Source organism: Bubalus bubalis, chromosome 8 (genome assembly GCF_019923935.1).
Source record: "Bubalus bubalis isolate 160015118507 breed Murrah chromosome 8, NDDB_SH_1, whole genome shotgun sequence".
Taxonomy (NCBI): domain Eukaryota; kingdom Metazoa; phylum Chordata; class Mammalia; order Artiodactyla; family Bovidae; genus Bubalus; species Bubalus bubalis.
The window spans coordinates 42,538,432-42,562,469 of NC_059164.1; the positions used below are offsets into that span (position 1 = coordinate 42,538,432).

A 24,038-nucleotide genomic window follows, 5' to 3' on the forward strand; every position below is an offset into this window, starting at 1 on the left:
AAAATGGTTATTGCTATAGTTCGTAGTATCTGTAATTGGCCTGAAAACAATAAATTTGTTCCAGCAAAGTAACTCCAAAGATTTCAAAGTGATATTTTGAAAGCCAATGCCTATCTATTTAATTCATATTAGTAGAACATAAATAGGGGAAATTGATGAAAATTATATCCTTTCTCAATACTAAAACTCAAAAGTGATTTTTTTCTTTTATTTATTTTTTACCTTTCACCTAAAGGTAACCAGGTGCTTGACCCAATTTTAAATAAATTCCTCAACCGCATAATGCAATAAACGTTTGTGTGTGTACTCAGTCATGTCCAGCTCTTTGCAACCCCATGTTCTGTGGCCTACCAGGCTCCTCTGTCCATGGGATTCTCCAGGCAAGAATACTGGAGTGAGTTGCCACATGCCCTCCTCCAGGGGATATTCCCCACCCAGAACATCACCACCTAGAAAACCCCACAATAAATGTTTAATATTTAACAAATCTTTATTTTCCTTTAATAAGTTTAATAAATGAAATTTAGTTTTGATAGATAACACTGTATAGTGTCAGAAATAGGAGATCAGAGCCACTCTTTTTCAGGAAAGTTTGAGCTTTGGTCTCTGTATCAATCAGTGTTCTCCAGAGAAACAGAATCAGTAGGAATTGGCTTATGAAAATCGTGAGGCCTCACAAACTGGAAATTAATAGGGCAGTTAGGCAGGCTGGAAACTCTGGGACAGGAGCTAATGCTTCAGTCTTGAGGCAGAATATCTTCTTCAGGGAAACCTCAGTTTTGCTCTTAAAGCCCTTCAGCTGATTGCATGAGGTCCACCCTAATTATTAAGGATTATCTCCTTAAAGTCAGCTGATTATAGATGCTAATCCCATCTACAAAATACCTTCACAGTAATGCCAAGATTACTGTTTAATTGAATAACTGAGTACTATAGCCTAGTCAGAGGGAAACTAAAACTAATCATCAGAGTCTCCTTATGAAAATAAAATCTTTCACATCTGTGTTTGAATAGTGATCTCTTCTTTAATTTGTATTCCTTAAGACCATGTAGATCCAGCTCCATAACTCAAGGTGAGTAGTTTGGGCAATTGGTGAAATATTTGAATGACCAGCTTTTACTTGTCTGAACTGGTGGAGCAGCCAACCAACCTCAGTGCACTAGACATTGTTTCTCTCCTAGATGTAGTACTAGGAGTACATCTGTCCTGGAGGAACAGTAGTGCTGTGAAATCAGCTAATTAATGGTATTTACATGACAGCGTGGGACACTGAGAAATCTCTAAATGCGGCATTTTCAGGGAGTCTATAATTTTGTATCATTGCCCTGCTCCCCAAGATAACCATCTCTCACCCTGTTTTGCTGAGATGATTAATTTCCTCATAAATGAGGAAAAGATAATGGGTTTCCTCATAAATGAAGATGAAGGTAAATTTTTATTATTGCCCATACTATACTTGTTTTCTACTCTAGAGTCAGGAAAAAAAGAGGATGTTTGTTCTTACTTTATTCTGAAGCTAAAATTCTAGCTAAACTTTCAAATTTGCAGCCTCTGATCCTTATGTAATACCTTAAATTTCCCTTTCCTACTTTTTCTTCATCTTTTCCTCTGGGATGGCTTCTTCTTTTGGTTACTTTTCTGTGTATTTCTTGCCTTTCACCTGCAGATTTCTTAGTAGTAGGTAGACAAGCACTATATCCATTTTCTCACTACTCCCTCTCTCTCCAGTTTCCTGTATTATTATTTTTACCCTCAAAAGCCTACTGAAACAAAACTTGGAAATGTCTCTGGGGTTCACCCACTTGGTGAAACCAGTGGCCAGTCCACACTCTTCCTTTCTCCTTCACTGATTTCTCCTCCCTGGACATCCTCCTCCCAGCTAATACCCATTTCCCAAACCTTGTTGCACCTTTCAACAGCTCTTCTTTGGCTAGCTCATGCTTTCTTAAAATGTTGCATGACTCCTAATTTCTACATTCAACAAATGTTCCTGAGCTCTTACTCTGTGCCTTTGCTATACTAGATGCCAACTAAGAAAATGAGAAATAAGGATAGCTATTTTCTGTAGCACTCCAAAGAAAAGGGCTAAACGTTTTATGTGTTTTATTTGTTTGTTTGTTTTGTAATGTGCTTTTAAGAGCACTGGCTATTTTTAATATTTCACTGAAATACTGAAAAGGAATCATATATTTGTCCATGATAAATATCGACTAGTTTTCTTTGTTAGTTTAAGTTATAGGTCATAATGTTTCGAGGTTAGGGACTATATCTTACTCTTCGTGTCTTCTGGTCCCTTCCCAGTGTGCATGGTAGGGACCCTATAAACATCTATTGAATAAATATTAAGATATGAGAATTATTGTATTATGAGTAAAAATATATCAACCAAATCTGAGTTACTTTGATTAGTAGTTAGTGAAAATACAACTAATTCATTACTTCTCAATAAAAAGTTGAGATTGAAAAATCATTTTAAATATAAAATCCATAGAGAAATAACAAAAGAATCTGAGTGAAAGCATAGAACCTAGATCTCTATATTAATCACTCCAAATTTAGTATTTCCAGCCCCTCACCTCTGTGTTTGCAAGTCCCTTTCACAAAGTCCCTTTCAATTTACCAAGAACAAATCAATATTTATCTTCTTCCTACCATAAGTTTTCACCCACACTAATAATATGATCATTTTCACAGATGAGAAAGTTAACATGTTTCTTGATATTGAAAATAAAGATGTTATTGTGTATTTTGTATACATAGAATATACAGGGTAGGTTGTAACTACAGATATCTTTTGCATATATTGAGTGATTCAATCAATCATAGTAAATTTACAATTAAAACTAGTATTAAAATAGTATTAGTGTGTTTTTTCTCTTTAAAAGAAAGAAAAATTTCTGAGAAAAAATCAGCTGAACAAAGAAAAATATTTAAATTAAGTGAAAGAGATGCTGAAGTTTATGTTAGTTTTGTTTTTGCCAAAAAACACAAAATTCTGCCTCAATTCTAATGCTTTCTCCACAAAACAGGTAGATGCCTTGTCAGATTTAAAACGATAATTGTATGTTTAGTAAGTTTGAATAAATTTAAGAACCTGCAATCAAATCTATATGGAAAAAAAAGAAACTAAGACAAAAATTAGATAAAGATATTTCATGCCAGAAAATATTTGAGATAGTTCCAATTTCCTGTCCTTTCAGAGCTAAGTCTGACTCAAGTGTTTTATGCTGAAGAAATCATTGAAAAATTGTCTAGCAAACTTTTGATGTACTAATAAATATTTATAATCTGCTGACTGTATTTTTATATTATTTATTGACTAAATCCTTAGATCTCTTGCTTCTGTAGGCCAGTAATTAGGAATGTGAAATGTGACATTATGCTTTCTCTGTGCCAGTTTCATGAGTAGAATTCATAATGGAAGAGGTAACAGTCACATGATTATTGGTTATGTAGAAAAGTTAGCATGTCTATGTAACTAATATTGGAAATAGAGCATGCAAGGTAAAGATATTACCCCACTGTTTTAAATGTTCTAGAAACTGATTCCTTTTAGAATTAGCTAATGAGCTAATAGGGCTTCCATATTTGAATCCATTTAAAATATCCACTCTGATTTCAGTTAAATGGGATAAGCAATCCTGTTTCTAATGATTCTTCTGCCTTCTAGAATTCATGAAAGCCAGATTCTCAAAGTTTAAACGTTTAACAATATACCTTAAATTAATGTTCATTGTTTTTTGTTGTTGAACTTGCTAAATGTTTACAACCTCAAACTTGCATCCCCAGGGATCTTCTCTGGTAGCTTGTGATTTTCTCTGTTTTGATTTGCTTCCTTTAACACTTGGGCAAGCTGACAAGTCTATTTAAATATAGATTTTTCTATTACTGGGTGATTTCTTTGTATGGGCTATAACTTGTGAGTAAAAACAAGATTGTTACCTCACAGTAAAATATCATACAAGTTTCCATTATGCCAAAATACCCATTCAATTCAGGTGGTCAAAAATGTGGTTAGGGTAAATAAAATTTCAAATGATAAACCATAGTCTGTGTCTATAAAAGTTCCAAGTAAATGAAGTTCCAAGTAATGAAATGAATCTTGAAATTTCATGAACTTATATAACCAAACATCCATGTAGTTAGAAGACAAGCCTAAAAGTAACCCCAAACACACTAGAGATAAGGCAACTCTGCTACTCTGTAAATATGACTTGACTTCTGTAAGTCACTTCTATAAAATGGGGCAGTTTATTCTCCATCAGATCATTTTAAGGACTAAAGAGGCTCAGTCTCTAAAGTGCTTGGCAGAGTTCTTGGCGCACAGTTTTACCCCTTTAGCACATAAATAATACCTATTTTTGTCATTTCCAGTGGGCTTCCCTGGTGATTCAGCAGGGCTTCTGTGGTGGCTCAACAGTAAAGAATCAGCCTACAGTGCAGGAGACCCTGGTTCAGTCCCTGGGTTGGAAAGATCCTCTGGAGAAGGAAATGGCAACCCACTCCAGTATTCTTGCCTGGAGAATCCCATGGACAGAGGAGCCTGGAAGACCGCAGTCCATGGGGTTGCAAGAGGCAGACACAGCCACCACCAACGTAGCCTCCAATAGTGTTTTCTGTTCAGTGGAAAAGATTTAATGGACTGTTTTGCAATATCTAAACCAGAAAAACACAAGAAACTATGTAAAACTTTCACTTTCTTTTTTTAAACTTTTTATTTTGTATTGGGGTATAGCTGATTAACAAACGATGTTGTGATAGTTTCAGGCGAACAGTGAAGGGACTCAGCCATACATATACATGTATCCATTCTCTCTCAAAACCCCCTCCACCCAGGCTGGCACATAACATTGAGCAGATTTCTATGTACTATACAGTAGGTCCTTGTTGGTTATCCATTTTAAATATAGCAGTGTGCACATGCCCATCCCAGACTCCCTGTCTCTTCCTTCCATCCTTCCCTCCTACCCTGGCAACCATAAGCTTGTTTCAAAGTCTATAAGTCTGTTTTGTAAGCAAGTTCATTTGTATCATTTCTTTCTAGATTTGATGCATAAGGAATGTCATAAGATATTTCTCCTCTGTCTGACTTACTTTACTCACTATGACACTCTCTACATGCATCTATGTTGCTGCAAATAGCGTTACTTCATTCTTTTTATGACTGAGTAATATTCCATTGAATATATGTACCACATCTTCTTTATCCATTACTCTGTCCATAGATATTTACATTGCTTCCATGCATTAGCTGTTGTAAACAGTGCTTCAGTGAACACTGATGTGCATATTTCTTTTCAGATCATGCTTTTCTCCAGATATATGCCCAGGAGTGGAGTAGCTCTTTTTAGTTTTTTAAGGAACCCACTTAAACTATTCTACATAACGGCTGTATCAGTTTACATTCCTACCAACAGTGTAGGAGGATCCTCTTCTCGCCACACCCTTTCCAGCATTTATTCTTTGTGAATTTTTTGATGACAACTATCCTGACTGGTGTGAGGTGATATCTCATTGTCATTTTAACTTGCATTTCTCTAATAATTAGTGATGTTGAACATCTTTTCATGTGCCTCTTGGCCATCAGTGTCTTCTTTGGAAAAACGTCTATATAGCTCCGCTGCCCATTTTTGGAGTGAGTTGTTTGTTTTGATGCTGTTAAGCATCATGAATGATGGTAAATTTTGGAGACTGTATTTTTGTTTGTTTATTGTTTCCTTCTCTGTGCAGATGCTTTTGAGTTTAAGTAGGTCCCATTTATTTGCTTTTATTTCCATTATTCTGAGAGACAGATTGAAAAAGATATTGCTGCAATTTATGTCGGAAAGTTTTCTGCCTGTGTTTTCCTCTAGGAGTTTTACAGTTTCTGGTGTCACATTCAGGCCTTTAATGCATTTTAAACTTATTTTTGAGTATTAAGTTAAAGAATGACTTCATACTCTTTCTTTCTTTTTTAGACATAGCTGTCCAGTTTTTCCAGCATCATTTATTGAAGAGACTGTCTTTCCAACATTGTGTAGACATACCACCTTTGTTGTATATTAATTATCCTTAGGTACCTGGGCTGATTTCTGTGTTTTCTATTCTATTCCATTGATCTGTATTTCTGTTTTTGTGCTGGTGCCATACTGTTTGGATGACTGTAGCTTTGTAGTATAGTTTGAAGTCAGGGAGCCTGATTGCTCCATCTCCATTTTTCTTTCTCAAGATTGCTTTGGCTATCTGGGCTCTTTTGTGTCTCCCTACAGATTTTAATATTTTTTTTTGTTCTAGTTCTGTGAAAAATACCAAATTCTGGCAATTTGATAAGGATTGCATGGAATCTGTAGATTGCCATGGGTAGTATTGTCATTTTGCCAATATTGATTTTTCCGATCCACCAACATGGTATATCTTTCCATTTGTTTATGTCTTCTTCAGTTTCTTTCATCAGCACTTTATAGTTTTCAGCATACAGGTCTTTTGTCTCCTTAGGTAGGTTTATTCCTAGGTATTTTATTCTTTTTGATGCAAGAGTAAATAGAATTGTTTGTCGAATGTCTCTTTCTAATCTTTCATTGTTAGTGTATAGTAATGTAACAGATTTCTGTTCATTAATTTTGTAACTGCAATTACCAAATTCATTGATGAGATCTAGTATAAAACTTTCACTTTCAATTGATTCATCTGGAACTATATCATTATGGTTCTTGCCTTTTACTGTGATTTGGAGAACTTGAAAAAATAAAGTACAAGTACTATAATTATAAAATCATTGCTAGATTTAGTTTTAAAAAGCAAGAGTTGTTCATTGTTTCTGACTCTGTCATTAAGTAAATCTGATTGGAGTGTAAACTGTAACCCTTAAATAAGCAAACTAACATGTACACATGTGGATGTATTTACATATATTTTCATGTAGATATATAGTCTCTAGTGGTAGAAGACGGAGAAGGCAATGGCACCCCACTCCAGTACTCTTGCCTGGAAAATCTCATGGACGGAGGAGCCTGGTAGGCTGCAGTCCATGGGGTCGCTAAGAGTCAGACACAACTTAGCGACTTCACTTTCACTTTTCACTTTCATGCATTGGAGAAGGAAATGGCAACCCACTCCAGTGTTCTTGCCTGGAGAATCCCAGGGATGGGGAGCCTGGTGGGCTGCTGTCTCTGGGGTTGTACAGAGTCAGACACGATTGAAGCGACTTAGCCGCATCAGCAGCAGCAGTGGTAGAAAAGGGAAAAGACAACTTAAAATCTTTGATGATAATTCTCTAGTAACATATTCCAGTTGATTTCAGTACGGTATAAAATTTTTAATATCAGGAACAGCAGGAGATTAGATTGTTTTTTCTGTGCCAGTTGTCTGTTGTATCTAATAGAATAATCTCGCATTGTCTGCAGGGAAATCGCTGCATATTTTCCTGAAACTTCTAGCCTAGTAATATTAATCATCCTCAAAAGAATCATTGTATAGTGTTGATCATAGATAGGGTAGTGGCAGGGTATGTGACCTTTGGAGGAAGTTCTGGGTGTCTAATACATATTGATTTCCCTTTCTCTGCACATAAACCAAAGACTTTCTCTAGATTCCAAAATTTCAGTGCAGCCAGGACAAAATTTTTTTTCTCTCCTTTTGCCATGTGTTTGTGGGAATTTTAATTGGCAATCTTTGGTGTATATGGCCCAATGAACAGACTGACTTCTTGATACTTGTATAAAATATTGCTCTTTCAGAAAGTAAAATTGGAAATAAAAGCAGCCAAGTTTGAATGATCAAAATCTGTCAGTGAAAAGTTACATTTGCCAAGCCTGTTTCCCTCTTAACAAGTTAGAAGGGCTCTCTCATCAAACCTTGGACCAGTGTGTATGCAATATACAGACACATTTTTAGCATGGAACATTTGTTCTTTCTGCCGGCCATTTGATGAAGTTCAGCAACTTAAAGCTGCACCAGTTCAGAAATCCATATGGGAGAAATATCCTGGCAGCCCTTGTTTCAGTAAGGCAGCAGGGGCTCTGTAATTTTTCACATGAAGGGAATAGAGAAGTAGATCAGCATAACCTGATATGTTACACTACCAGTTAAGGATTGTTGATTGGCTTGCACTAGCCAAAACACTTGCCAGAAATATCACACAGGGTGACAGCCATCCAGGTTGAGAGCTCCCTTGGCCAAATAGCCCCAATAACAGACCCACTCCCATCCCCAGTCTGGATCCTCAATGTCAATCCCCAGCTCATGTTAGAGCAAATGGTATGTATTTTTCAAAAGCAATTCAAGGAAATAACTTCACTGAATGTTATCTGGAGCCTTGAAAAAAAAGAGGGTTTTTTTTTCCCTTTTCTATATCGATTTCACAGTATCAAAAACTAAATGCGTCTTTCCTCTGACTGAAAAATCACTTCTACCTGTCTTAAAAGTGCATGTAGGTATGTAGATCAGATAGCAAACACACACAGAGTTACACACACTTTCCCACATTTGGCAGGAGCCCGCTGTCTGAAATGCAGTGGGTGCTCTAGTCCTCTTCATTCTCTCTTGTTCTTTCTCCCCCTGTTATTTTGTTTTCTTGCTCAGTCAGAATGGCTGACAACCGACAGCTGCAGGTAGAGTAGAATAAACTGTTGGAAAGCATGCCCGTGCCCAGTTCCTGGCTCCACCTCGGCCAGCTGTCCCCCCATCATTTCAGAGGAGGTTTTACAGCCACTCTATACACTGTTGGAGTTAGTTCAGAAGATGGCACTGGGTCATACTGGCCCCTAGGAGTCACTTATGCTAAAAAGAGTCATTCGTGTTCAGGAATACAGTTAATGCTGTTTGAAAATAAACGTGCACACCACTCTCTGTGCGTGTAAAATGGCGGCTTTTTCCTATAAGATACTTCTGTAGCTTGGGTTTCGTGGGGAGTTGTGAGTAGCTGAACGTATTTCTGTCATGCATCTGCTCACATGTGTGTCCATACACACAGGAAAACTGGAATGCATTTCTGTCTCACTCTCATAAACTTTCATGTCCTACAAAGGTTTTAAGATATTTTAAAAATTATTTTGTTTTTATTTTCTTCTAGTGAAATCATAAGGTCTCTTTATATTCAGAAACCTATTTTCATTTTATAGAGTCCTTATGATGACATATTTGTCTCTTTTTCTTGTCATTGTTTAAAATTCTTTGCATTCTTTTAAGGAAATAGATTCACTGACCCTTTTATGCTATTGAATTCCTAAAGTGAACCAGCTATTTAGAAAGCATCTACTCTTTGGAGCTTTGCAAAAAAAATTGTTTTAAAAGAAAAAAAGTTTAAAAAAAACAGTCTTTTATGCTTTCTTTTTGTGACTTTACTTATAGTTTTAATCTAAAGTGTTGTTTCATCTCTGCCAGATCAGCACATAATCAGTGCCTTTAGATTCTCTCAGAATGTATTTCTTTCTTCCTCCTTTCCAACAAAGTAAAATGCAAGTATTTAAATATATCTTACCACTCCCTGCTAAACACAAAAGAAATGTAAATATACTGTCAGTCTGATCCACATCTGCCAGAGAATAATTGTCGGATGCGTGCTGATTAAACATAATTTTTTTAACCAAGCTTTTAATTAGGCATCTGCACCAGGTCACACAGATGCAATTATAAAATATGATTAAGAAAGCTTTCATTCTTTTGAGAAATAAGGGGCCATGCTTGGTATACTTTTGCCTGTAGATAAAATGTTAGCATCACTGGCTGCTTTTCCAAAATCAAGGATCCTTGGGGTAAGCCCACAAAGGCTGGTCACTTACCTGTTTAACTGCACCACTGAAATTTCCCAATGCCTTCTATGAGTGAAGTAGGAGAGCTTTTCACATTCTCATCAGATATAGGAACTTTTAAAACTGCACCTTAGAAACTACCTTTCCTGACTTTTCTATGCATAAAAGAAGCTAGATTAAACAGTTAAATTTCTTGCCCAAAATCACACAACTATTGAAATAATTTATACTATAGCTTACGATGGCTACAGAGTTCTGTAGGTTACAGTGCCCTGTCACCCTCCACCTCTTCAGAGTCCTCTTGCAAACAGATTCTTTTAGAGCTAGGCAGAAAGTGGACTGGGATATTGCAGCAGATTCCCCCATTGCAATTATTTGCTTCACTGCTTCCCTCTATTAACGTGGCTAATCAAAAGAATATTGCACTTCATCTCTCAATTTTCATATTCAGGAATTAAAGATATTTTACCCAACATGTCAGCCGATACAATTGGAGGGACACAAAAGTATCCCCAAGTCAAAATGTGTCCTGGTCTCTGAAATTCTTAACACTTGTGTTAAAGCTTGGGTTCAATTCCTGAATCTCAACCTAACTACCATGATTCAGTTCTCCTAGGCTGTTTCCACATGTATGAAGTCCAGTGGTAATAATCTCAGAGGAATTTTTAAGGATTAGGTAAAACAGAATTTGCAAATGCCAGATAAGTATTAAATATATTAAAATGGTAGTCACTGTGTTCAGAGAAACTCTAGGTGGGGTTAATGTGGTTAGAGAGGTTGAAGAATTAAGGTGTCATGAAGGGTAACACACAGGAAGAGGTAATAACACTGAGCTATGTGGTGGTCAGAAAGATGATCAGAAAGGTTAAGTTGGTCTGAAAGGGTGCTGCTGCTGCTGCTGCTGCTAAGTCGCTTCAGTCGTGTCCGACTCTGTGTGACCCCATAGACGGCAGCCCACCAGGCTCCCCTGTCCCTGGGATTCTCCAGGCAAGAACACTGGAGTGGGTTGCCATTTCCTTCTCCAATGCATGAAAGTGATAGTGAAGTCGCTCAGTTGTGTCTGACTCTTTGTGACCCCATGGACTGCAGCCTACCAGGCTCCTCTGTCCATGGTGACTAGGAGTTTATTAGTGGGGACAAAGCATGAGAAATGGGAGGATAGGAAGACATAGCATGTGTAGGACATAGGCCTGAGCTTACCCCAACTAAAGCACAGAGTGGGTTAGGAAAAGGCAGGAGATGGTAAAAATGTAGATTGAGAGCCTTGTTTGCTGAACTAGAGAACTTGGACTCTGTTCCCTTTCGATCAGGCATTGAAAGGACATTAAATAGAAAGGACATCAGAGAGTATGGTATGAAAATGAGTTGACAGGGAGGCAGACAGAAGAAGGCAGTGCCCAAGGCTTTCAAGTCCCTGAAACTAATACCCTTGACCTGTAGAATATTTATACTCTTCTGGTTCCTGAGACAGTTTGATCAGAAGAGGGGGCTTATTGGCCATCCCTTGTAATCCTAGTCATACGGGGTGAAATTATAGAGCCCCATAATCCCACAGGGGAGAAGGCAATGGCATCCCACTCCAGTACTCTTGCCTGGAAAATCCCATGGACGGAGGAGCCTGGTAGGCTGCAGTCCCTGGAGTCGCTAAGAGTCGGACACGACTGAGCGACTTCACTTTCTCTTTTCACTTTCATGCATTGGAGAAGGAAATGGCAACCCACTCCAGTGTTCTTGCCTGGAGAATCCCAGGGACGGGGAAGCCTGGTGTGCTGCCGTCTATGGGGTCACACAGAGTCGGACATGACTTAAGTGACTTAGCATAGCATAGCATAATCCCACAGATTCAAAGTCATTCCATTTGCCAGGCTCTCCTCTTTCTCTCCTTCCCTTCTATGATATGAAGAAAACCAGCTAAGGGACTGTTGTAGAAATCCGTATAATAGGCAAATTCCCAACCTCTATGGTGGCACAATTGCAGAGACACCTAAGATAAGAGGTAGACTCCAAGGGACTTTGTGTTAGAATTTCAGACTGAAAAAATATAGCTTAGAGATCATCCAGTTCAGTCTTCTCTGTTTATGCCATAGTCCCTGACTCATGGTAGCTATTGAGTATAATAAATACTTGCTGCATAAATTACTAATGAGGGATAAGACCCAGAGGTTGATACCACAAATCGTTGGCATGCCTGACATAAGAATGTAAACTTTCTGACTCCTAAATCAGTGCTCTTTCCATTATGACATACTTGGTGCTTTAAAGTAAAAAGAGAGAGAGGGAGATTTAAAACACCTTATTTTATTGCTATAGATCAATTCACCTCATTTTCATTCACAATGTCATTTATAAAGTAGCACATAAGAATTAACAAATTCAGACTCTTCTGATGAAGGCTTTTGTCCTGTCTCTTATACCTTCCATAACTTAAGTATTTGCATTTCTGCACAATTCGGTGGTGTCTGCAATAATGCTGTCTACAAGACAGATGTTTAAATAGACAGGGGTTAGTTCCGGAACATCTAAGATGGAATCTCCTCCAATTCATGGCTGTTTTTATAACTAGTACCCTAAAGAGACCGTTTGGGAATTCTAGAAACCATTTTAAATTATTCTGAAATAATGATGCTTCCATGAGAGTGGAAATTGAGGAAATAGTGATCTTTAGCAAAATAAATTAGATTTAGGTGTAAGGGAAAAGTGTGGGGCAATGAGAGGCATAGAACTCTGTAACAGATTCATCTGGAAAACTGAGAAAGGCAAGCGATCATTTATCTGATGGATACTTATAATCAGACCTTTTCACTTTGTGACATAGTTGAGAATATGTCAAGACCCTGAAGTGTGGGTGTTCTAAGTCCCACCTACCACCACGACAGCTGCAGCCTCACGGGCCTTCTGACTCGTCTACCCTAACTACATTGTACCTACATTCTAGAAGGAAATGAGGAATCTCAGGATGCTTTCATAAGGCATTGGTCTTCCTTGTTGTGAAACCATATTCAGCTACAAAGATGAACTTTATCTGTCCTCTCAGATTCCTCCAAGTAAACTGCCAGATAATTTGATAAAATCCAGCAGTTTCTTTTTAAAGATTTGAACTATTCTTTCCCCCTTCTTAAGATATTCTTAATTTCCAATCTTTTTCCAGTCAATTGCTTAAAAAATTTAATATGTAAATTTATATATGTGGTATCATGGTAATTTACAGAACACTTTCACAGACATCTCTTTGCTATAAGGTAGGTAGAACAGCTATTGTTCTCCCATTTTGTAGATGAGGAAACTGATGAATTACTTCTTCAAAGAGCAACCCAGAGACCTGGCTTCAACTCTTGTTCATCTATCTGACATACCACCGTACTTCACTTAAGGGAATACATTTATTAAGAACAGTTATTTTCAATTTAATTAAAGTGGTGAGTAGCAGACTCCCAAAAATACATGTCAAAATTTATTATCTTTGTGGGAGTCACAGAACAGAGGGAAAATGAATATTCAATATTATAATAAAATTACCTAGTATAATACAATTATATATTATTATTATAAAAGCAGAAACCAAAATAAGCTTCAGAAAGGAGAAAAATTAGTCAAATTGTATTAGCTGGAAAGAAAACCAAGAAACAGTAATTTTTCAATGTAGAGTACATGTAATTGGTGGGATGGGAGTAGTCAGTGAGAATTATTTTTCTTTTAACAAAAATCTATATGACTTGGCTTCCCGGATAGCTCAGGTGGTCAAGAATCCACCTGCAATGCGGGAGACCCCGGTTCAATTACTGGGTTGGGAAGATACCCTGGAGAAGGGAAAGGCTACCCACTCCAGTATTCTGGCCTAGAGAATTCCACGGACTGTATAGTCCATGGGGTCACAAAGAATCAGACACAACTGAGCTACTTTCACTTACTTTTTTCATATGACTTGGCAAAAACAAGTTAGAAATGCTTAAAGGCAATGAATGAATGAAATCCATTCCAGTTTTTTTCTGTCTGTCTATCCTTTATTCTTATTGAATAACTAAAGAGTTCTCAGTATAGTAATGATACTCTGTATATTTTATGGAAAAAAACTTGGAACAGGTAGAAAACTCTCACAAAGGAATAAAATCTGAGAAGAGTTTGTAGTCACAGGAGCAATCTTTGTAGGAATAATGAAGGATTTCTTTGAAAAAGTCAGGAAAGAAATGAATTATCTGGATGAAATTATACCGAGAAAAGACATGCACTTAAGGGTAGAAGAATAGCAGGATTCAACTAAAAGACAAATTACCAAGTTATGAATTGTGAACAGTAACGATGACAGCTTCCCCCGAAAGGTAATTCATTGAGGGGTGAATACAAAAATAAATCGGAAAGACTAGTGGTAAAGAGTGCTAAGCAGTGGGTCTGAAGATTGAGTAATTTGAAGTTAATAGAAGAGACTGTAGGATGAGAATGGAGTGTGAAGTGAATAATTCTAGTCTGGTCCAAGGTGGTGGTTAAGAGAGATAGACACCAGGTGGTAAGTGAGAGCAGCTGAAAAGGAAAATTCTTTAGCCACAGTGACTCAAAGAATGTGGGAGCAGAGAAAAGAGGTATAAAAATATCTCCATTTTAGGCAGTGCTTTACACACAGTGCTCTATTTTATCCAAAATAATGAAGTACCCAAGAGATTGCCAATATTGTATTTTTATTTCCACGACTAAGAAAGAAACCAATTATCTTAGAACATTTTCTCATAGAGTCCAGCGGTTTAAACTTCCCGCTTCATCAGCCTCATTCACCTTCACTTTCACTTTGAAATCCCATAACTGGGAATCAGGACATTAGGAGACCGGCCCTGTTGGGGACACCAAGCTCATTAGTCACACCAAATTCAACCGACAGACCTAAAGGCAATAACCCTGAAACAATCTGGCCTCAATAGGGCCTGAAGCGAATGGCCACATAGAAAACAGTTAACCTCACAGGCGATATGGAGATAAAAATGTGTGCTTGGCTCTCAAAAGAAATACATCATCATATTTTTATGGAGAACTTTCCTTTGGTAAAATTAAAAGTATTTTCACAAGCATGATCTCATTCTCACAGTAGTCCTGTGAAAGAGGAAATGAAGGAGATATTTTAATTCTCATTTTATAAAAGAATAAATTGAGAGATGGAGCAAACAAGTGACTCTTTTACAATTCTCTCGTTTAAGTAGGCCAACAGGGTTAGATCTGGAGCCAGTTTTCCTAATGATGTCCACGTCTGCGCTCATAAGCCCAGTCTGTCTCAGGACTTAGCACGGCACCATCAGAAGGCACATACCAGGTGGCTCATATTTTTATTTCACAACATGTAAACGACATTCATACAGCATGATCTATAAATATTACCCAATCAGTTCTATTTGAGTAAGCAAAGGTTTGCTTACATCTCCATCAACAACAGCTTTGGCATGACACCATATCTAGGCATCCATTTGCTTTTTTAAACGAGCAGTTAAGTAGTGTCAGGTTATTAGATGTGATAACTGACCACTGATCTTTTATATTTAGAAATCTTCTGGGTAGCTCCATAAAGATATTGTTGCAGGGTTCTTAAGCACTAGCTTTGCTGATGACTTGAAAATTTGCTCTGAGTGGAAAATATCCATAAATTTTAGAAGGCAGTCTCACTAAAAAGCACAAGTAGTTCTCATTCTATTTCTAAATAGCAAGATCACATTAAAACTCAAAAATAGATAACATTAATCACTATAATTCAAGTAACTGCTTTTAGACCTGGCAGGGAACCGTGAGAGCTTAGAATATTACCCTTAGTTCTTTTTTTCCTGTGACTTTCTGGCATAGTAGAGGGAAGAAGAAAGCAACATGGAGGCCGGGGAGTTTAACTGTGATTAGAGTTAGGGAGAGCCTTAGAAAACAGCATTTGTTACTCTCCTGCCTTTGCCTTGCCCACTTAGAAATTCATATCCACCTTAATTATGACTGTGGTGGGAATATCTTGGTGGGACTGTCCTGATTTTATAAACAGATATAACCAAGGACAGATAATCATTCCTGAAACAGCAATTATCCTTTGCATAACAATTTACAGCTTACAAACACTTTCACCTGTATGATCTCATTTCTTATTTCCCGTAGCACACTAAGTTGCTATGATTATTGTTCCTCATTACTTCTGCAGAATCTGAGTCACAGAAGATTTAAGTTGGTTTTGAAAGTCACATAGCTAGTAAGTGATGGAGTGAAGAAGCAATCCAAAGACTTTGGTTCTCTATTCTGTGTCATATCTGCTTATACCATGTAGCCTCCCAAACCTACAAAAGATGTTGGGTCAAGAATGGTGGCGGGCAGAAAATGGTCAATGTGTTTAAAAACAAATGACTAACCTAATAGGAAAAATGGGGAAAGGAGAGGTACTAAAGAGGAAACCCAAATAGCCAATAAACATATGAAAAGATGCTCACTCTCACAAGCAATCTGGGAAATGCAAATTAAAACCATGATCACACCCATTAGATTATCGAAAATTAAAAAACTGAGAATGGCAAGCATTGTATCAGATGGGGAGCAATGAAAATTCTGATACACTACTGAGGGGAGTGTAAACCAGCTTGATCTATTTTGTCAGCCATTTCCCATTGCTGACAAAGTTGAAGATGCACATGGCCTATGCCCTCAATTCTACGCCAGGTAAATACCTGACAAAAACTCTCCCAATTGTGCACAAAGGCCATGAAAAGAGGTTCACAGCAGGGTTTTCTTTAATAACCAAAAATTCTCAAGGATCCAAGTGTCTATTACCATAACAATGGATAGACATTAATAAATAATTATGTATTCACCCAATAGATATTATATTAAAATGAGAATTGAGCTAGAAGTAAATATATCAAAAGAGATAGATATCAAAAATACATTTTAAGGAATAAAATGTAGTATTAATATGTATACCATTTTAAAAAGGTTTAAAATATGCAAAAACATACTTGGGTGAATATTCAGTTCAGTTCAGTTCAGTTGCTCAGTCGTGTCCGACTCTTTGCGACCCCATGGATTGCAGAACAGCACGCCAGGCCTCCCTGTCCATCACCAACTCCCGGAGTTCACCTAAACTCATGTCCACTGAGTCAATGAAGCCATTCAACCATACATCCTCTGCCGTCCCCTTCTCCTCCCGCCTTCAATCTTTCCCAGCATCAGGGTCTTTTCCAATGAGTAAGTTCTTTGCATCAGGTGGCCAAAGTATTGGAGTTGCAGCTTCAACATCCGTCCTTCCAATGAACATTCAGGACTGATCTCCTTTAGGATGGACTGGTTGGATCTCCTTGCAGTCCAAGGGACTCTCAAGAGTCTTCTTCAACACCACAGTTCAAAAGCATAAATTCTTCAGCAGTCAGCTTTCTTCACAATCCAACTCGCACATCCATAAATGACTACTGGAAAAACCATAGCTTTGACTAGATGCACCTTTGTTGACAAAGTAATCTCTCTGGCTTTTTAATATGCTGTCTAGGTTGATCATAACTTACCTTCCAAGGAGTAAGCGTCTTTTAATTTCATGGCTGCAATTACCATCTGCAATGATTTTGGAGCAAAAAAAAATAAAGTCTGACACTGTTTCGCCATCTATTTGCCACAAAGGGATGGCACCAGAGGCCATGATCTTAGTTTTCTAAATGTTGAGTTTTAAGCCAACTTTTTCACTCTCCTCTTTCACTTTCATCAAGAGGCTCTTTAGTTCTTCTTCACTTTCTGCCATAAGGGTGGTTTCATCTGCATATAAGAGTTTATTGATATTTCTCCCGGCAATCTTGATTCCAGCTTGTGCTTCTTCCAGCCCAGCGTTTCTCATGATGTCCTCTGCATAGAAGTTAAATAAGCAGGGTGACAGTATACAGCCTTGATGTACTCCTTTTCCTATTTGGAACCAGTCTGTTGTTCCATGTCCAGTTCTAACTGTTGCTTCCTGACCTACATACAGGTCTCTCAAGAGGCAGGTCAGGTGGTCTGATATTTCTCTCTCTTTCAGAATTTTCCACAGTTTGTGGTGATCCACACAGTCAAAGGCTTTGGCATAGTCAATAAAGCAGAAATAGATGTTTTTCTGGAACTCTCTGGCATTTTCCATGATCCAGCGGATGTTGGCAATTTGATCTCTGGTTCCTCTGCCTTTTCTAAAACCAGCTTGAACATCTGGAAGTTCACGGTTCACGTATTGCTGAAGCTTGGCTTGGAGAATTTTAAGCATTACTTTATTAGCGTGTGAGATGAATGCAATTGTTTGAGCATTCTTTGGCATTGCCTTTCTTTGGTATTGGAATGAAAACTGACCTTTTCCAGTCCTGTGGCCACTGCTGAGTTTTCCAAATTTGCTGGCATATTGAATGCAGCACTTTCATAGCATCATCTTTCCGTATTTGAAATAGCTCAACTGGAATTCCATCACCTCCACTAGCTTTGTTCATAGTGATGCTTCCTAAGGCCCACTTAACTTCACATTCTAGGATGTCTGGCTCTAGGTGAGTGATCACACCGTCATGATCATCTTGGTCGTGAAGATCTTTTTTGTATAGCTCTTCTGTGTATTCTTGCCACCTCTTCTTCTGCTTCTGTTAGGTCCATACCATTTCTGCCCTTTATTGAGCCCATCTTTGCACTGACCTTTGAGGAAGGCTTTCTTATCTCTCCTTGCTATTCTTTGGAACTCTGCATTCAAATGGGTGTATCTTTCCTTTTCTCCCTTGTTTCTCGCTTCTCTTCTTTTCACAGCAATTTGTAAGGCCTCAGACAGCCATTTTGCTTTTTTGCATTTCTTTTTGTTGAGGATGGCCTTGATCCCTGTCTCTTGTACAATGTCATGAACCTCCATCCATAGTTCATCAGGCACTCTGATCAGGCAGTTCCTGATCTAGTCCCTTAAACCTAGTCCCTTAAATCTATTTCCCACTTTCATTGTATAATCCTAAGGGATTTGATTTAGGTCATACCTGAATGGTCTAGTGGTTCTCCCTACTTTCTTCAATTTCAGCCTGAATTTGGCAATAGTGAGTTCATGATCTGAGTAACAGTCAACTCCCAGTCTTGTTTTTACTGACTGTATAGAACTTCTCGATCGTTGGCTGCAAAGAATATAATTAGTCTGATTTCGGTGTTGACCATCTGGTGAAGTCCATGTGTAAAGTCTTCTCTTGTGTTGTTGGAAGAGAGTGTTTGCTATGATCAGTGTGTTCTCTTGGCAAAACTCTATTAGACTTTGCCCTGCTTCATTCCGTATTCCAAGGCGAAATTTGCCTGTTTCTCCAGGTGTTTCTTGACTTCCTACTTTTGCATTCCAGACCCCTATAATGGAAAGGGCATCCTTTTTGGGTGTTAGTTTAGAAGGTTCTGTAGGTCTTCATAGAACTGTTCAACTTCAGCTTCTTCAGCATTACTGGTCAGAGCATAGACTTGGATTACCGTGATATTGAATGGTTTGCCTTGGAAACAAACAGAGATCATTCTGTCATTTTTGAGATTGCATCCAATACTGCATTTTGGATTCTTGTTGACTATGATGGCTACTCCATTTCTTCTAAGGGATTCCTGCCCACAGTAGTAGATATGATGGTTATCTGAGTTAAATTCACCCATTCCAGTCCATTTTAGTTCACTGATTCCTAAAATGTCGGCATTCACTCACCATCTCCTGTTTGACCACTTCCAATTTACCTTGATTCATGGACCTAAGATTCCAAGTTCCTATGCAGTATTGCTCTTTACAGCATTGGACCTTGCTTCCATCAACAGTCACATCCACAGCTGGGTGTTGTTTTTGCTTTGGCTTCATCTCTTCATTCTGTCTGGAGTTATTTCTCCACTAATCTCCAGTAGCATGTTGGGCACCTACCGACCTGGGGAGCTGATCTTTTTCCCTTTTCATACTGTTCATGGGGTTCTCAAGGCAAGAATCCTGATGTGGTTTGCCATTCCCTTCTCCAGTGAACATACTTTGTCAGAACTTTCCACCATGACCCATCTGTTTTGGGTGGTCCTGCACAGCATGGCTTATAGTTTCTTTGACTTAGACCAGGCTGTGATCCATGTGATTAGATTGGTTAGTTTTCTGTGGTTGTGGTTTCAATCTGTCTGCTCTCTGATGCCCTCTCTCGGTGCCTAATGTCTTACTGAGGTTTCTCTGACCTTGGACATGGGGTATCTCCTCACAGCCCCTGCTCCTGACCTTGGACATGGTATATCTCCTCATGGTCCCCCACTCTAGAGATTAAACATTATGTAGGGATATTGTTTATGAGTACCTAGATATATCATAAATATATAAAGACATGTGAATAACAAACCTCAAATGCAGGACAGTGGTTATCTTTGTAAAGGACAGTAAGGAATGGCACATGGAAAAAGGTACTACTGAGGAGGTCTTCAACTAATATGAGCAATGTTCTAATCATTTAGCTGGATGATAGTGCACAAGTATTTATATTCTTTCAACTTTCAGTGTGTAAATATATATAACAACTTTAAAAATAGAAGAGACAGGGAAGATGAAAAAAAAATCTGGTTTAAATACATCTCTGGAACTCTAGGATGACCCTAACCAGTTTAAAATGATGCCAAAGCATCCTCAATGGCTCCAGTCAACTGTTGAGAAGTCGTAGTAGCAGAGAGTGAATGTCCATCTCAATTGAGTCCTAAGTCATGGCCCAGTGTCCCAGTCATCACATCAGCACCCTCTCTGATAGATGTAGCTGAAGAGTGAAGTTCTATCTGACCAGTCATATGGTCTGTGACATTTTCCAAAATCAGACCTAAACTGGATCACTGAAAATACTATTTTGTTTTGTTTGGTTGGTTTTCCTTTTCTGTCTCTGTATCTTTTAACACTTTCAAGCAGTTCTCTAGCATTTGGTAATTGTTAACTGAGTGTATATAGTTAAGGGCATTTTACTGACTGTTCTATTCATAGAATTACTTATTTTTAAAATGTGTTTTGGGCTTCCCTGGTGGTTCAAATGATAAAGAATTTGCCTACAATGAAGGAATCCCAGGTTCGATCCCTGGGTTAGGAAGATCCTCTGGAAAAGGAAATGGCAACCTACTCCCGTGTTCTTGCCTGGAGATTCCCCATGGATAGAGGAGCCTGGCAGGATACAGTATATGGTGTCGCAAAGAGTCTGACGTGACTGAGCAACTGACACACACACAATGTATTTAGTGGAGAAATCATTTTATATCAGACAACTGAGAGAAGCCAAAAAGTATTTAACTCTGAAAGTTCACCTCTGTTTTTTTTTTTATTTTTGATATTTGCAGTTTTGATGGGCAATGATGTCTCAGAATGAAATTCCTAGCCATTTATACTACCCATTTCAGAATGATCCTGATAAACTGATATCTGTTGAATTATTCACTTGACAATCTATGAAAATATGTCTTTTCATATCTCACATACTCTTCAACATCATCAGACACAGTCTCAGTTTGCAAGTTCATTTCTCAAATGTTATGCTTTTTAAGGATAAAAATACCAATCCATGGTAGAACAGTGCTCTAAAAATAAAATTATTATTTATACATGATTGAATTGTTTTTAACACTGTTTAAATTCAGGACAATTTTAATATCATAAAGTTAAGTTCTGACCAGTGGTCTTCAGTAACTCCATGATTAAATTCATTGGGGGAAATTCCTTGGCTGTCACATGGTTAAGACTCCATATTTTCACTGCTCGGGGCCTGGGTTCAATACCTGGTCAGGGAACTAAGATGCCACAAGCTACATGGCACAGGCAAATAAAATATTAAAAATTCATTGGAAAAAAAATTCATTGGGATGAAAAGACAAATGCCTTTTTTAGAAAGATCTACAGAAATATCAAGTTGTCTGAGATCAGAGGTTGAATCTATGGCAGCTTCCTATTTGAGAACAGAGTCTGAAATCCTCTTCATCTTATTTTGAAAGTGAAAGTGCAAGTTGCTTAGTAGTGTCCTACTCTTTGCTACCCCATGATCTATACAGCCCATGGAATTGTCCAAGCCAGAATACTGGAGTGGGTAGCTGTTCCCTTCTCCAGGGGATCATCCCAACCCAGGGACTGAACACAGGTCTCCCGCATTGCAGGAGGATTCTTTACCATCTGAGCCACCAGGAAAGGCCAAGAGTACTGGAGTAGGTAGCTGTTCCCTTCTCCAGTAGATCTTCCCAACCCAGGAATCGAACCAAGGTCTCCTGCATTGCAGGCAGATTCTTTACCAGCTGAGCTACCAGGGAAGCCTCATCTTATTTTAGCAACAATAATATTAATAATGGTCCACACTTATCACACTCACTGTGTGTCAGGCATTGCACCAAGCCCTTTTTCTGCATCATCTCACTTCATCCTCACAACTTTACAACCGTGGCTCAAAGCAGGTAAGTCACCTGCCCAGCAGCACAGATCTGCTAAGTAGTAGAGCCAGGATATGGATCCAGATCCCTGAACCCAAAGTCTATATTCTAGACATCTACCTGTGTTCACATGGAACCTTTGCAATTGCAGTTTACTATAGAAGAATAAAATAAATGGGGGAAAAAAAAAAAGACCACTGACTCAGTAAAATGATGCTCAAAAGCCCAAATACTGGGCTTTGATTATCATCTAAAACTTGTTTCCACCACTTCTCAGTAACTTGAAAATTCTGTTAACTGAATTGCACTGAAAATGAAGATGAAAAAGAAACAAAGAATGTGTCCTTCTTCAAGGTGCACATTCTTCTAAATGTTTCTGTAGCTTTATTCCTGTATATGAAGTTGTTTCTGAACTTCAGGAATAACCAACTAGCATTTTTTTCAGCATTTGATCACTATGTTTGTTGTAACCTTGAGTCACTTACAGGGAATTTAGATACTATTCCAATTGATTTTCTCACTGCTTACTGAGAAACAGAGCACCTCTTTCACTAGTCTCACAAATAATTCCATTTCTCTATGTCAATGTTAATTGAACTTACCTCATGTTGTCAATCTCTTTCTTTTTTTCCCTTGCAGGTGATGTCATTGTCTATATTAATGAAGTTTGTGTCCTTGGACACACTCATGCAGATGTAGTCAAACTTTTCCAGTCTGTTCCTATTGGTCAGAGTGTCAACTTGGTGTTGTGTCGTGGCTACCCTTTGCCCTTTGATCCTGAAGATCCTGCTAACAGCATGGTGCCACCCCTTGCAATAATGGAGAGGCCACCTCCAGTGATGGTCAATGGAAGACATAACTATGAAACATATTTGGAATACATTTCTCGGACCTCACAGTCAGTTCCGGATATAACAGATCGGCCGCCTCATACTTTGCACTCAATGCCAGCTGATGGTCAGCTAGATGGCACGTATCCACCACCTGTCCATGACGACAATGTATCTATGGCTTCATCTGGGGCCACCCAAGCTGAACTTATGACCTTAACCATTGTGAAAGGTGCCCAGGGTTTTGGCTTCACCATTGCAGACAGTCCTACAGGACAGCGGGTGAAACAAATACTTGACATTCAGGGATGCCCTGGCCTGTGTGAAGGCGACCTCATTATTGAGATCAACCAGCAGAATGTACAGAACCTGAGCCATACGGAAGTAGTGGATATACTTAAGGACTGTCCCATTGGAAGCGAGACTTCTTTGATTATTCATCGAGGAGGTAAGATAAAGGCTGGCTTAGCAATCAGTATACAGGTGAAATTATAGAACCTTTATAATAATATTGAAAAAATGGAAGTTTCTTTGGGGTTGAATGAAACTGTACTTTTTAATTTTAAGTTTTATTGAATATAGTTGATTTATAATGTATTGCTTTCTGCTGTAAAGCAGTGATTCAGTTTTATATATATATATATATTCCTTTTCATGTTCCTTTCCATTATGCTTTATCACAGGATATTGAATATTGTTCCATGTGCTACACAGTAGGACCTTGTTATTTATCCTTTCTGTATATAATAGTTTGCATCTGCTAATCCCAAATCCCCAATCCTTTCCTTCCTCTCCCCTCTCCTGTGGCAACCACAAGCCTGTGAAATCATACTTTAAAAGTTGAAGGTAAGAGTAATAGAGAAAAATATGAGTCCAGGAAACTATGCTTTTGAATTTTGAGAATTTTGAGAACATTTTTCCTATTTTATATTAAACACAATAAAAATAGTGCTTTCAGTCTTACAAATATCTACTGCTATGAAGAATTCCCTAGCAGTCCACTGGTTAGAACGCCAAACTTTCACTACCAAGGGTACAGATTCAGTCCCTGGTCCAGGAGCTGAGATCCCACAAGCTGTAAGGTGTGGCCTGTGTATAGGCCTATGTATTGTGTATGTAAATATATAT

General features: G+C 38.2%; 1 protein-coding gene across 13 annotated transcripts in view; it reads left to right on the forward strand.

The window, feature by feature from the left end:
* Nucleotides 1-24,038, forward strand: part of MAGI2 (membrane associated guanylate kinase, WW and PDZ domain containing 2) — a 1,452,748-nt gene that overhangs the window by 1,168,391 nt on the left and 260,319 nt on the right. For all 13 annotated transcript variants that reach the window (XM_044947150.2, XM_025292002.3, XM_025292003.3 and 10 more), the window contains one exon: nucleotides 22,720-23,358. In XM_044947150.2, coding sequence (XP_044803085.2) covers nucleotides 22,720-23,358 — 639 coding nt within the window. The remainder of the gene's footprint in view (nucleotides 1-22,719; nucleotides 23,359-24,038) is intronic.